Here is a 14,473-nt window from a genome sequence, read left to right on the forward strand (position 1 = left end):
TCTAACTTGAGTAATCTCGGCAAGCAAGAAATAGTCGACAGGCGTGAAGAAGAACCGACAGCACTGAATATCGAGAGCTCACAAAACGACGTCGGCGAATTAGCATATTTCCAAGCGCGCAGGCTTTATATCATGATGAATTTGCATAGAGCGGGGATGATGAAGATTTTTTTCATATTGCTCATTAAGTATGCCGGAATAACAAATATTTATGCACACTTTACCAGAAAATTCATTTCTCGAGAAAAATCCACCGCGCAAATTTTACTTGTAAGAGAGTCACAAAACAAAATATTATTAAATTATTGTTAGATACTTACGTTATTAACATAAATATCGATTTGCGTTACATATGTATAATTAATAAATTAATTTATAATAAATTATATATATGTAAATACAAGAAAGAGGGACTTTCTTACATTTTTAGACTGCAGAGAAGCATTTCGGGTGCATTAAATCCTGCGCAATATTTCATTACGTTTTGCTGCGAACGGAATTGAAAAATTACCAATCGTATTCTCGACGGTACATAAATCTTAATGAAAAATCTGTCTTGTGGAATATCGAGAGCAGTCTCCGTTCGAAAGACTCGATCCGATAATGGAGATAGATCTGCAAACGAGTAGAAGAAAAAAATGTATTTATCATATTGCTCCGCTATTTTTTCCTTTCCCATCTTTCCTCATCAACGGCCAATATTTTTGCAAGAGAATGCACATTTTTGGAAAAGTCAAGAATTAAACATAAAAGTTTAGCAACGAGAAAAGACTTCGGTCGTTAATTTAAAGTCAAGCTTAATTGTTTGTTTCATATGAATACTACCTGATAGAAGTTAAATCATTCTTTTGTAAAACTTAATTTCTTTCAGAGAACTTGTCGTCTGATCTCACGATGAAATTACGCTGTCAGTTCTTGATGTCGATACCAGTATTATCGATACGTCATCTAATCGAAATCTATTAGTATACACGAGAAACGCGTTCAAGCCACTCGGGATGCCAGAGTGATATATTAAGCGTACATTTTCCCTAATCCAGATGTCATTAAAACAGATTATCTACATGAATTAATATGCAAATTAGTTCACGCGTCGCGGAGGCACGTACATGCCTGCTGCCGTATGCGTGCCTACGAAAGTTATAACGGCAAGAGCGTTGTATTCTCTTCGTTTGTACGTACATTAACACTTATAAAATTTTCATATCATAATTAAAAAGTTGAACAAACGTCTCGTGCATTGTTTCGCGTAGAATATAACCGCGTAATAATACAGAGCAATTACAGAGCCTCTCTGATTGTATTTCAAAATTTATTGTCGGTACTAATAAATCTATAGTTTACGTTACGTGCACCGTAGATTTTTAGTATGTACTGCGGTAGTAAATTTTGAAACACAACCTCTGCAGTTACGAAACATTACGTAGAAATAATATGCACATACACAGTATTGCGAATTTATTTCTTCTCGTCGTAATAAAGCGTATCATAGAATTTCGAAGTTCAATCAAGAACAAAGCTGAATTCCCCATCGTAAAATAATTCCCAAGGTAGCGCTCGAGGATCCCGGTAAAGCGGAAGCGCCTAGTATATCGCCGCCGATATTTTCTCTAATCCAGATGTCACCGAGGTCGGCTTACCTTCGCAAATTAATATGCAAATTAATGTACGCACTGCGGTCGCATACGGCACCATATGCCGCAGCTACGGCGGTGTGTACATAAGTGTATAATACTGGATATATTGCACCTCTCCTCCGAAACGCCGCGAGCTCTTCAAAAGTATTAACCATAGCGGGCGCTCTTTCGGCACGGAACACATCACAATGGTCCATACTGCGTGGAAAGATGCGGTAACGATAAATACCCAACGTCGTTGAGAGGGACCACTTGAGCCACCTCTTATCCGTCCACTTCGCCTTGCGCTGCAGGTTTGCGCTCTGCGCTCAATGTAGCTCTCCTTTTGTTTGGTTCTCCAGCCACCGTGAAAATCGACGATCCTCTTGGTCTTCACGCGGCGGTTCCATTATCAACATACGAACACCGTGGATACGCCTTTTCAGCTCTTTATCTTCGCATTTGAGGCACACAGATCCACACGACTTGACTTTTTCTCATGATGTAAAAATACAAGATGCTTCGCAAGATGTGACGATCAATCAGAAAATTAGCCCAAAATGTTATAGAGGTGCTATTAGAAATTTACCATCAATGAAAACTTGTTTCAAAATTATATTCGATTGCTATTATACGCAATGAAACACTTTGTATTATATCATGTCTTTTCCAAGACAATTGATATTGCAATGATTCGCGTTGAATTTAAATCGTTTATGATGTATCGTAGTCATATCTAGCAGCCAGAAGAAAATGTCGATTCAACAATGATACTTGCTTATTACCATTAATAATTTTTTAAATTTTATTTATATGCTGTTTTATTAAATCGTTTTCTTTAAATATTGTTTTACAATAAAAAATAGGTATAGTGAAAGTTACACATATGAGTAATCGAAATATGCAAATGGTGCTGTATCTAAAAATAAAAAAATAAGATATTGGAACTCTTGGATTACTTAGCATTTTGATTACAAATTTAATATTTTAAACTGTGTAAAAACAGTTATAAACTCTGTAAAATCAAGAGAAAAATTAAATTGAATCAAGTTGCAAAAGAAATTAAATCTGTACTCTGTATTTTGACTAACTTTTAATTTTTGTTTATTTATTACTTTTTTATAAAAACTTGTTTTGCCAATTTTCACTTTATTTAATATTTTCATTTAAATTTGACATATATATGAAAGAAGAAAAATATTGCATTTTTTAAAATAAAACTAAATATGGTTAAAACAAATAAAATTAATAATATTTATTAAACGTGGTGTTTTGTAATTCAGTATATAAATTATTTTTATTACTAGCATAACAACAAAAATGTTTTAAAATCATAAAAATTCTGTTTAATTCAGAGAGAGAGAGAGAGAGTAACTTACTCTGAGATTTAAATGTTTTCTTAAAATTAGCTACAGCCTTTCTTCAGCAGCAAAAGCAATCAAGTACATTGTATTTTAATAAATAAAAATTGTATTCTCAAGCCATATTATACACGTTTTGTTTACTGAAATAATGAATTTTTCTTAATTTTTCAAAAATGATCTTACTGACAGCTTGAATAAAAAAATTTTGTACAAGTTTCTTTAATCTTGCCAAAACATTTCAAGTAAAGATAACTGCTTTTGTAAATAAGCTATTTATACATATACATATAATATATGTATAAAAACTTCTTTATAGCGCTATGCTTTAAATTATATTATATTTTATAGGATATATGTGAGAAACACAATCTATGGCTTAAACCGTCTAGATATTAAATACTTATATGATTTTGTATGAATTTATATACTATATATATAGTTCTTTAAAATGCGCGCCGAAATGATTTTTCGGTTTTGAAATAAAAACTTTATCGCAATGATATCACGAGTTGACTATTTAATAATGATGATGCGCTTTTTCGCATTTTAGAACTATCTTAATAATGCTAAGTGACATGTTAAAATTTATAAATAATTCTTATTGCGAAAAATATTACCTCGGTTGTAAGAATATTTTAAATTACTTTATAGAGATACAACACATGTCTGTGTGGTACTTTGAACAACTTTAGGAGATTTAGTTTTTAAGGGGATTTACTTTGCAAATGTAATCGTCCATTCATCTGTGAGTTGCAAAATAATTATTAATATTTAAAGATTATGAGTTTCGTGGGTTTTCTCCGTGTCCAGATTCATTTTTTGAATGCCAACGTTTTAATTATTAATATTAATTTTTCTAATAATAACAATACAAAACAAATAAATCACTCAAATAAATCTTTATTTGCAGCAGACTATCTTTGGTTTAGATTTAATCGCAATTAATATCGTTCATTACAATTGCATATGTCTTTTTTTTATTCTCAACTAATTGAATCATATGCATGAGCGATTCTTCGACCGAGTATTCACCATAATAATTACAAAAGCGAAACGCATTTATGTTCATAAGTATGTATTATTCATAGTCCGATAGCTATTGAAACAAACATCTGCAGTAAACAGTAATCAATAGCAATAAAACGAAAATTGCAACACGCAATATCGTTACAATGTTCATCGTTTGTAAACGCGAGCGCGCGAACGAGCATTTTAATTATTTCAATTCTAAATATCTGTTTCCAAATGTTTTCCGTGTGTTACTGAAAAAGAGTTAACTATAATAATTATATTGTTTTCGCGTAAAGTTAATTTATCGATTTTTAATAAGACTTTTATAAAACTAAAACTTTTGAAATCCAATGTTTCATCAGGAAATGACGCAAAAAGTAAAAGATTTTTAAAAGAACTTTAAATATTCCGTCATTTTGAAGATAAGTTGCATAATTTCCCATGTAAGCAAGAAAGAACAAGATTGTTGAGAATTAAAACTTGGAATGCTCTACTCAAAGATTCGTCCTTTCACGCCTCTTACGAGAAGATGGTCGCGTTTAACTCACCAACGACCTCACTTTTCATCATCTCCGTTTCGACCACAATCATCTTTCTGGCATATACGCGCTCGTTTTCCAGGATCGTCGTTGCTTTTCATCCACGAATACGAAAGTTCCGTTTCTTTTTTTTCGCGGAAAGCCATTGTAATGACTTCAATTTAAAGCGCACTCCGTCGTGGCCCTTTCGAAGCTCTCCTTTCCTTCCTTTCGACTTTACGCAGTGTATGAATGTCGCGCGCGAGTTCACACTAAATTTACGATCGTCTATTCTCTGGAGATGAAACGCGTGCCGGGGGTGATTATCGGGAAGAAAGAAAGAGCGGGAGAAAGGAAACCGCTGGAAGAGAGCTGTGAAGGCCGCGTTTAGCTTTAAACTTAATACAATAAGATCACGTTGCGCTTAAATCCTTGCAAGAGGCGAACGAGATTCTGCTTCCCGTAAAACTTTTTAACTTCAACGAGATTAACGTCCTCCAACGTGGCACTTCCATGTAACACGAGTACATATCCGGACGTGTGACACTAGACACAAGTTGTTTGAGAACGATGGGCCGAGAAACTTTGCAAAGACTGGCACGATTTAATGATATTACGAGCTAATTAAATATCTAGAGAAAATTTAGAGAGACGCGATAAAATTTACTTGTGAAGGACCAAGTAGAGCAGTTATAACAATGAATAATCACTTGTTTCACTTTGTAGCTACAATTTGAAAAAGTAAAGCGTTCTTTCTCTCACATCCAAGATTTTATCGAGAAAAACCACTGAATATATTATATTGAAGTTTTACTAAATAATGAATATCCCCTTAATTTATTTTATGCATGTAATTAAGACTATTAATACACGCATAAAATCTCTTACACTTAAAAAAACAATAGTTCGAAATTCACAGAATAATGATAAGAAGTAATAGTTTACCATCCTTTACATTAATAATACTTTTGATGAATTTAAAAATACTAACAAAGAGGTGGGAATAAGACTAACGTATTATAGTTTCAACAAAATTGGCAGAATAATTAAAGGACAAAAAATGTTCTTTAGATGGAATTGGAGAAGAACGTGGTAACCAGATACAGTGATTGTGATATAATCTATGTTTGACAGACTAAGAAACAGTTAAAAACCAGAATTGCTGATCATCACAATTACGTATATAGTAATAGAAAATTTTTCTACACAGTCAGTAATTACGGAATATAGGACTGATCGTGATCAATTTCGATTGCAATAATGTCAAAATTCTAAAACGAACTTCGGCAAGAGATCGATATCCAAGATGCTTCACATAAAATCAGCTTGAATTTACAGATAAATATCGAATTTTTATATCACGTAATGTAAATGTTCTTAAAAAATCATAATTTAAAATCGCATTTTATTTTTGTGCATTTTATTTTATGTAAGCACCCAACATTCTTATTTTATTATTATTATTTAACTTTTAAGAATTAATATATTTATTTTATATTTATTTGACATAGTCATGTCCATAACATTTCTCTTATCATTTTATTTCTGACTGCCATCTGAATAGAATTATCTTTAAATAAAAATAATCTTATAATGGCTCGATAATAATAAACAATAAATAACAAGAAGGGGCTACAAGCCAGATCTTTATTTCAAATTCTTAGAATGTACGTTTCGTACCTTTTCAGACCTTATTATTAGGTTATCTTCAATGTATACATGTAGAGAATGCAAATTTAACAGAATTAATAAAACAATTAGATACAATTTCTACAGATTATAGTTATGCAAAGTGTTGGTAGTATTCCTTCATATTTATCTTCTGCCGCATTAATGTAATGCTTTCAGTCTTGTAATATTCTCAGTTATATTCTTCCATCATATCGGTCGCAATTAGTCCATAATGATAATAAAATTATTTAAACATGTTGAGTCATTCAATAAAAATCTATCAGCACATATTTTGTTATCAAATCAATATCACAGATTATAGAAATTTAAATAACAATAAATAAATGATCGTTATATTCAAAATTACAATTACATTTATATGCTAAAGGTAAAAAAACTTTCAGAGATAGATTTTATATATGGAACTGTAAAAAGAATTTCTCTTTAACTGGATATTATGTTTTATATTATTATTCTGTATGTAGTATTTTAATCTTTTTTCAATTGTTGAGAAAATGAAAGGAAGAGAATAGCTATTATTTAGAAAAATATTAATAGCGTCAACCAAGTTTTTTTCGTGGAAACGAGAATGAAACAATTTAACTAATTTATCAACGAAATCGAGTGTTATCTTTGTAAACTCTTAAATATGATATACTTAATTATTACTCTGTAGAAATTATATGTATTTTTACGTTAAAATAAAGAGCTCTCATGATTTGAAATTCAGGTGAATTATCCTTAATTGCGCAGGCATTTATAGTTAATTCTTACTGAGCATTATATATAAAATTCTCAGGCTTTTCAGTTACCTAAGCATCTTGGAATTGAACGGCTTTAAGATAATAACTTTCCCTGAGTCATCCATGAGCGTGAGATCTCTGGCTATTATTATTATGAAAAAGAATCGTTTTGATGATGATGATTCAAAAGGTAGCTGAAACGTACGATTCTGTTAAGTAAAGTTGAAATATATTGTACGTTTCAACTATCGCGCTATTTACTTTTATTAACCTTTTTCATTGAATATTTTGTTTTTAAATTTTGAAAGTTATAAAATATTATATTAAAAGAATGTAACCTAAAATGAAATAAATTTTGAAACAAATAAGATTGCTGTTAATTCTTCATCAACGTATCTGTTCAGAGGGAGAAGTTCTTTTTTTTATTTCTTATATACTTTATTTGTAATTATTATATACTTTATTATATAAATAATGAAAGGTGCTTTCCTGCAAAAGATGATACAGTTAACTATTTTACCTTTGTTTAACATTGGCAATCATCGCAAGGATGTGATAATTCACTGTCTTACACTGTATCATCTGTGTCTCTCACTGAAAAGCATTCTAAAATAGAAAAAATATTTGAAATATACTTCTCTCCTTAAAATGCTTTTTTTTAGATCGTCTGAAGTCGCGTTCGATTAAACTCGGAGATATTGCATTCGCGAAAGCGAACGCCACTTCAAGGGCTTTGCATAAAACGCCGCGAGCATACCAATCAAGCATTTGCTTCCCTCGCTGCTTTTTCTTCGTCGCGCGACTGCCGCGAATGTCATCATTTTGTATTTTCATGGTTTCCGGCCCGTCTCATCTCCAATCAAGCACCAGATGTACACACACACCACATACAAACACACATACACACATATATATATATACACACATATATATAATATATATATTATATTTATATACATTTATATATTTGGTTCCGGTTCACGATACGTGGCATGGAAGATTCATCTTCATGTTTGCGGCGATAAGAAAGACAGAGAGAGAAAGAGAAAGAGAGAGGGGGAGGGGAGGAAGAGAAAGAGATGCAAAACCCTATCGATACAAGTCGGCCTGCGGCCTCCTTCTAGAAATGTATCACGGATTTACGCGACCACTAACGTAGATACATCGCGGTCCGTGAAGCATGTTATTCTCCATTTCGAGCATTTCTATAGATATAGGTATGACTATAACGTGGCACAAATCGCCATTGCAATAATTCAGAGGGCCAGGATGCGACGCGACCTGACGCAAAATACAGAAAGCCGGTTTTCGAAAACGGTACGATCCGTTGACGGGTATCGCTGTTTTTGATGTCCGCCACGATTTAATTGAAATTTTAACTTTCGCTCGTCGAACAGGACGCCGGTGGTCGGATTCGAGCGGTATTTGCGTTTTCAGCTAAAGTGAAATATCGGATTCGCTATCGTGCGTGCGTGCGTGCGTGCGCGGAAATTTATCATGCGAGAAAACGCGTTACCGGCAGATTCTGGCTGATCAAGCAAACGAAGGACCATGCGTAAATCATTCCTTTGTGACTTTATGGCCGGACGTCACAAGTGAACTACGTATTCCTGTAAATCATAATAGCAAAAGCTTCGAATTAATGATACGTAGAGTTTTAGATAGAAACATCTGTGCATGATAAATGTACCAAATTTAAAGCCCCCATGGATAATATAGATACGAGTTACACGAGTAAATCTTACAGTTGGGCAAAATGAAAATTTGAAATACTCTAGCTTAAAGTGAATAACTTGCAGTAATCTTCTTATTATAATGCTACACACACACACACACACACACACACACACACACACACATTCCTCATGTCGCTTGAAATATTAGTTACGGAAGTGGCCGGAAAGCGCTCTCTTAGTAACAATGTACATTATTATCATAAATTATTATAGATTTCAATTTAGTTGTATTATATAACAATTCAAATTTTTTAATGATTTAATTAAGACCGTTCTATAAATACAATAATATAATAATTTTTTAATATATTCAGTAAATAATGAACAAAATTATTAAATTGATGTATGAGTATTTATATTGTATCTTATTTGTCTCTTCAACTGAAGAATTTAATTCGATCTGAACGGTCACGAAAATCTTCAAAGTTATACCCTCCATTATTCAGAAACAACAATAATTATTCCTTAAAATAATTAAAGGACATTATATTCAATAACCGTTCACCATCAATCTGCTATAGCTGCTTGATTTAGTTTCAGTATCATTCAAATATCTCTTTAGACGCAAAGAACTCAAGCTACTTCAATTTGCTCAACAGTTTCGAATTGTCGTCGCAAGAAATATTTCATTGAGCGAACAGACCATGGTCAAATGACACAAAATCAGAACTGCATGCCGAGTATCTCAATGCCATCTAGATTAATCGTATCAAGACTAAATCCGATAACTAACAGATTAGTGACGAATTGTTATTGAACATGATAGTCTTTATTTTGAGAAAATTGTTGTTTATGAATAAACAAATTTGTGTATAAAAATAGAAGAATGGTTCAGAATTTTTTTTTGACACTCTAGTATATAAAGGTCGATGTATTGCGCGTTCACAGGAATGGCACGTATCGTGGTAATCGGATTATCGGATCGCTACATCGACCAAGAGGGATGCTAGAGTGACGAAATTATTGATACAACTGTATAAAAATCTCCAAATTGACTAAACAGAATCCAAAATCCTCTTATGAGATTGAAGTAGATGCAAAATTAGAGGTGGGGCAGTTAATTTTACACTAAAATCGAAAAAAATTAAGAACTTACATTTTTTTAACTAATTTTTTTAAACTTATAAAACTGTCACTGGACGTTTCCTTAATACAAAAATTCTGTAGCTCGTATGAACAAAATGATATCGCACCACCCGTCGGATTATGTGAACGAACAATACTGAATTTATGAAATTAAGATTAAAAGAAAAAAAAGATTTATGTTTAACTTCAAATTATGTATATACATAAGCTTAGCGAAGACTCAGAATGGTAAACAGAGCAGTAACTCTGTCAGCAGTAAGAGTCGGATCTTGCAAGAGATGACGTTACAATATGTTAGATAAGGACAAATGATAGCATTTGAATGAGACAGAATAATAATATAAGAAATGAATTAAGCTATCATTATTATCGACATTTGTAAGTTGGAATTAAAAAAATCTATACTAATGACATCAACCAAGTTCAGCTGACACTTTATAGCATCCTTTTAACCACGAAGATAACATTATCTATAAGAATAGACGACGACAACAACAGACAATAGGTACACAAAAATAATCTGCACTCTGCAGTTGGAACTTAGTAGACGAACAATGTTGCGGAGTTTCGCGAAAGTTTTGAAGCGGTCAGGTTTCCTTTCCTCTTTAGATCCACGACGAATGAACGAACGTTTATCGTTGTGCGTCCTATAACGTCCACTTCTAGCTAGGACAAACTTATCTGGAAGTTTACGCGCTTGTACGGCGAACGAGGAAAAGTCGATTGCCGTGGACTCAGAAAAGCGGAGTAGGAGCAATGAAATGCTCCGAGTTACGATACACCATACAAGCTGCAACTCCTTCTGTTGTTCCTTGTGTTTTTCAATTTTCGCAATCGCACCTAGAGAACGTTATCGTGTCGTTGCGCTTGTACTCTAAACTTCAAGTCATTTTGAGAAAACAACTTCGCTTTTGTATTTACGCTCGAAAACATACCTACGTTGCTTTCTATCAATTCAAATTCTCCTATCCACAATTTATTTACAGGCAGTACAAATTTGTTTATATATATTGAAACAAATATACTATCTCGCTATTATAAACAATTTCTTTCGTTCTTAAATGTAAAAAATGCTATCGGATAATTGTAATATAAAATAAACTACTATTCTCTAACAACTATTCTTATAATTTTGATTATTAGCCTTCAATAAAAAAATAAACCTAAAATATTTATCATAATAATTTTGTGATGGAGAAATGTAGCGACTGATAAAAAATGAAAGAGCAATTTCGCTTCGTACAATCATGTTATTTTATTTAAAAATTAGTATATTAAAAATTTCAAAGCAAAAGGTAATGTTAAATACTATATAACAAACCTTTTGATCCTTCTGCCAAATGCACTGCCCTCTCTTTCCGAGGACTCGACACACCAGCTTCGCGTCCTGGCCAGGATTGACCTCGGTGTATTGTGGTGTTTCTTCAAACTGCTGGATGCCATGGCAAACTGCAAGCAATAATGTAGCTATAAATGAAATTTCACGCGTTACTATAAACGCTATCTATAATATGCAAATAGTTATTACATATATACGCTATGACGACACATTTCGCTGCTTTTCGAATTGCGTCGCTGTTAACTAATCTCTAGCGTTTATTTCGTAATCTCTAACGTTTAATTTATATTCTTTGCGAAAAAGGGGAGGTTTGCATTTTTTTCATTCAACACTTAAGTAGAGAGAGAGAGAGAGAGAGAGAGAGAGAGAGAGAGACAGATGGTAAAGGCAGGATATAAGCACGGTTTAGCCGGGCATTAAGGCAGCCTGCAACCTCGTTAAAGTTGTTATTTAATTCGCAACTTGGCAAACTCATTTAACTCGGTCCGTGCTAAGCTACGATCTTCAGTTTTCACCTTTTAAGTTTGCCGATAAATTGTATTTAGCGCTAATCGAATGACGGCAGATGGGACGGTACCGACTTCGATGCGACGATGCACGCAGGCTTGTATATACTCGCAGGCATTAATCGCGTCTCGTTAGTTGACGTTAATTATTTCTTCGTCGCTCCGAGTGTTCTCCGGATGAACTAAATTTAGCAGGTTTAATATCTAAATGTGATTAATCGTTTTAAATTACAAAGCCCTGAAATAATAATAAAGCTAATAAAAACTGATTATAATCCATCAATTTTCTTGTTCGAAAATCTTGATTATTTGGAATTTCCTTAAGATACAAAACATAAGATAAAATATTACATAAATAGCTCATTGGTAAAAGTCATTATCTCTACTTGACATTTTTTTGGCAAGAGCGAAGAAAATTTGTATAATTTTTCTCATTCAAGCAATCAATAATTTTTTTTAATAAAAAAATTCGTAGTTTTAATTAACGAAGTGTGTAATACGGTACAAGAAATTTAATTTATTATATTGAAGTAAAATGCACACTTGAATGGTTTTACAAGTGACGATAGGATTTAGTTAACTTTGGAATTAAAGTATACGTTATTTTTATTTTTATTTCATTTTTATAAATTAAATTTTATTAAAAAAATAATTTTATACAAAAATAAAATATAGTAAAAATGAGTAAACCTAGACTGGTACAGAGATTTAAGAACTTCTTTTGCACCTACTTTTCTCCTTTGATTTTAAAACTTATAATTATTTTGCACATTTTTAAAATGTCCAATTTGTAACCAAGAAGTTAAGAAATTTAAAAGTTTCATTATCTACTTTTTCATATTTTTGGACATATTTGTTTTTGCACACATATCAGCTATCAGATATCTTATTTAGTTCTGCCATTCATCGTAAAAAAAAATCCAAACAGATTCATTATACTTATAAACTCATATTAATTTATCATTTCGAAAAATAGTACAATAATACTTCGAATGTCTTTTATAATTACAAAAATTTGAAAAGGTAATTATTTCAAATTCGTATTAAAGAAAATTGTAAAAATTAATATTTTACATGAAGTAGTGTAGAAAATGTTAACAAAATATAATTTCGCGTAAAATTGTTGTATCGTTGGTAAAAATTAAATTGATAAATGGAGATTTATACATAATGTAAACAATTAGTAAAAAATAATTAATAAACATATCAATTTTATACTCGGTTGGCAAAATATGATACACGAACACAAATACATTGTCGCTTTATGTGGGGTATGTGAAAATTTCAGAATTGCAATGTACGCTTTTTGTCGGATTGCAGCGTTAAAAATTCAATTTTTCACCGGCGAGCAGATGATTAATAAAACGCGCTGCCGCGTCGTATGCGGCTCGCGGAAATAACTTTGCAAAATTAACAGTACGCGTATGGAGTTTGTGCGATTCGGGCACATTGCAAAAGTATTTGCAGATGTGAAAGAAAAACAGCATTTCCTAAATAATGCCCGATTTATGACATTCTCGTTTCTTACACAATAAATTCAACAAATTTAAAGTAGAAGTATGAATATCAAAATATATTTATAATATGTATGCATGTACATTAAAAAAATATATATACAGTGGTGTGCAAAAGTTTCCGGCCAGTGACATTCTAATTTATAAAAAAACTCTGATAAAATTTTAATAATTTTCAGGTGTTAGTACAAGATTTCGTTATCCACATCTTGCACTAACATCCAGTAATAATTAAAATTTTATCAGGCTTTTTTGCAGACTGTATATTGAAATACATTTTTGTGTTTACTTATTTGAAATTTGAAATTATTTTTACACAACATTAATTTAAATTTTAGCATTGCAATATAATTTGGCTGTTGAAAAAGAGTCGATAAAAATTTAAAAATTATTTTCTTCACCCTCGCTATAAAATTTAACATATCATATTTTTTTTTCCAAATTTGCTAATAATAAATTGTTAATTAATTGTTCCAAATGCCAGGTTAGCCATGAATTTCCTACGATTCGTACTACAATTTTAATTTCATGATAACGTCGAAAATAGAAGTTCTTCATCCAAGTTTAATTGCGAGCAGGCCGCACAATCGTCGCGATAGTGCCATGGGCTGTTATCGATAAAACGAAGCGGCAGAGCTGATAAAAGCGACATGGTCCGGAGAAAATACCGGCGAGAATAAGGCAAAACTCAAGGACTCCCGCAACAGGTCCCGTAAAGTAAATTCGAGGCTTGGCGCTTCGCACACGCTCCGTCTGTTAATTGTGTTTGTACGTTGAGGCGACAAGCTGTACTTTGCGCGCGCCGCGCAAATACACTTGGACCGAAATTGCAGTGCTTTCTATCTGCAATAATAATTACGACTGCAGTCTTGAGTAAAGTCAAATAGATACGGACAAATTACCGCGGCGTCGGAAAGAGGATTGGGAGAGGGGAATTGAAATTTCGTCCTGGTACGTCAAACGTCTATTATTTTTCGCTGGCACGACAGTGGTATTACAATACGCGCGATTTGATCGTGTCGGAAGAAGTTCGTACTAGAAAAAGAAATCACTGATAAGAGGTATTGTACTTTCAAGAATTCATTCCGACCTTAAATATAATGCGCGCAGATTTGATTAATTTTTAAATTAATCAGATTTTTCATTTGCAATAAAGTGACGTGCGTAAAAGGTATTAAAGCGCAGATATACTTTCACGGATAACAAAAGGAACGATAAAGCCACGCCTGAAAAAGATTTATCATAAATTCTTGCAACACGTCCGGTATAATATACTACAACTCCGAACAAGTAGCTAACTTTGCTCACGTTGCAGAATACATCTCATTTTTGCGGAAATAGAGCACGCCCGCTCATATCCGCGTGCGCG

General features: G+C 32.6%; 1 protein-coding gene across 3 annotated transcripts in view; it reads right to left on the minus strand.

The window, feature by feature from the left end:
* The window catches only part of LOC105145175 (kin of IRRE-like protein 3), a 185,305-nt gene that overhangs the window by 38,309 nt on the left and 132,523 nt on the right, over nt 1–14,473 (minus strand). For all 3 annotated transcript variants that reach the window (XM_011054581.2, XM_011054589.2, XM_011054575.2), the window contains exon 2: nt 11,067–11,194. In XM_011054581.2, the coding sequence (XP_011052883.1) occupies nt 11,067–11,194 (128 nt within the window). The remainder of the gene's footprint in view (nt 1–11,066; nt 11,195–14,473) is intronic.

This window comes from Acromyrmex echinatior, chromosome 2 (assembly GCF_024713525.1).
Source record: "Acromyrmex echinatior isolate Ae372 chromosome 2, ASM2471352v2, whole genome shotgun sequence".
NCBI lineage: Eukaryota > Metazoa > Arthropoda > Insecta > Hymenoptera > Formicidae > Acromyrmex > Acromyrmex echinatior.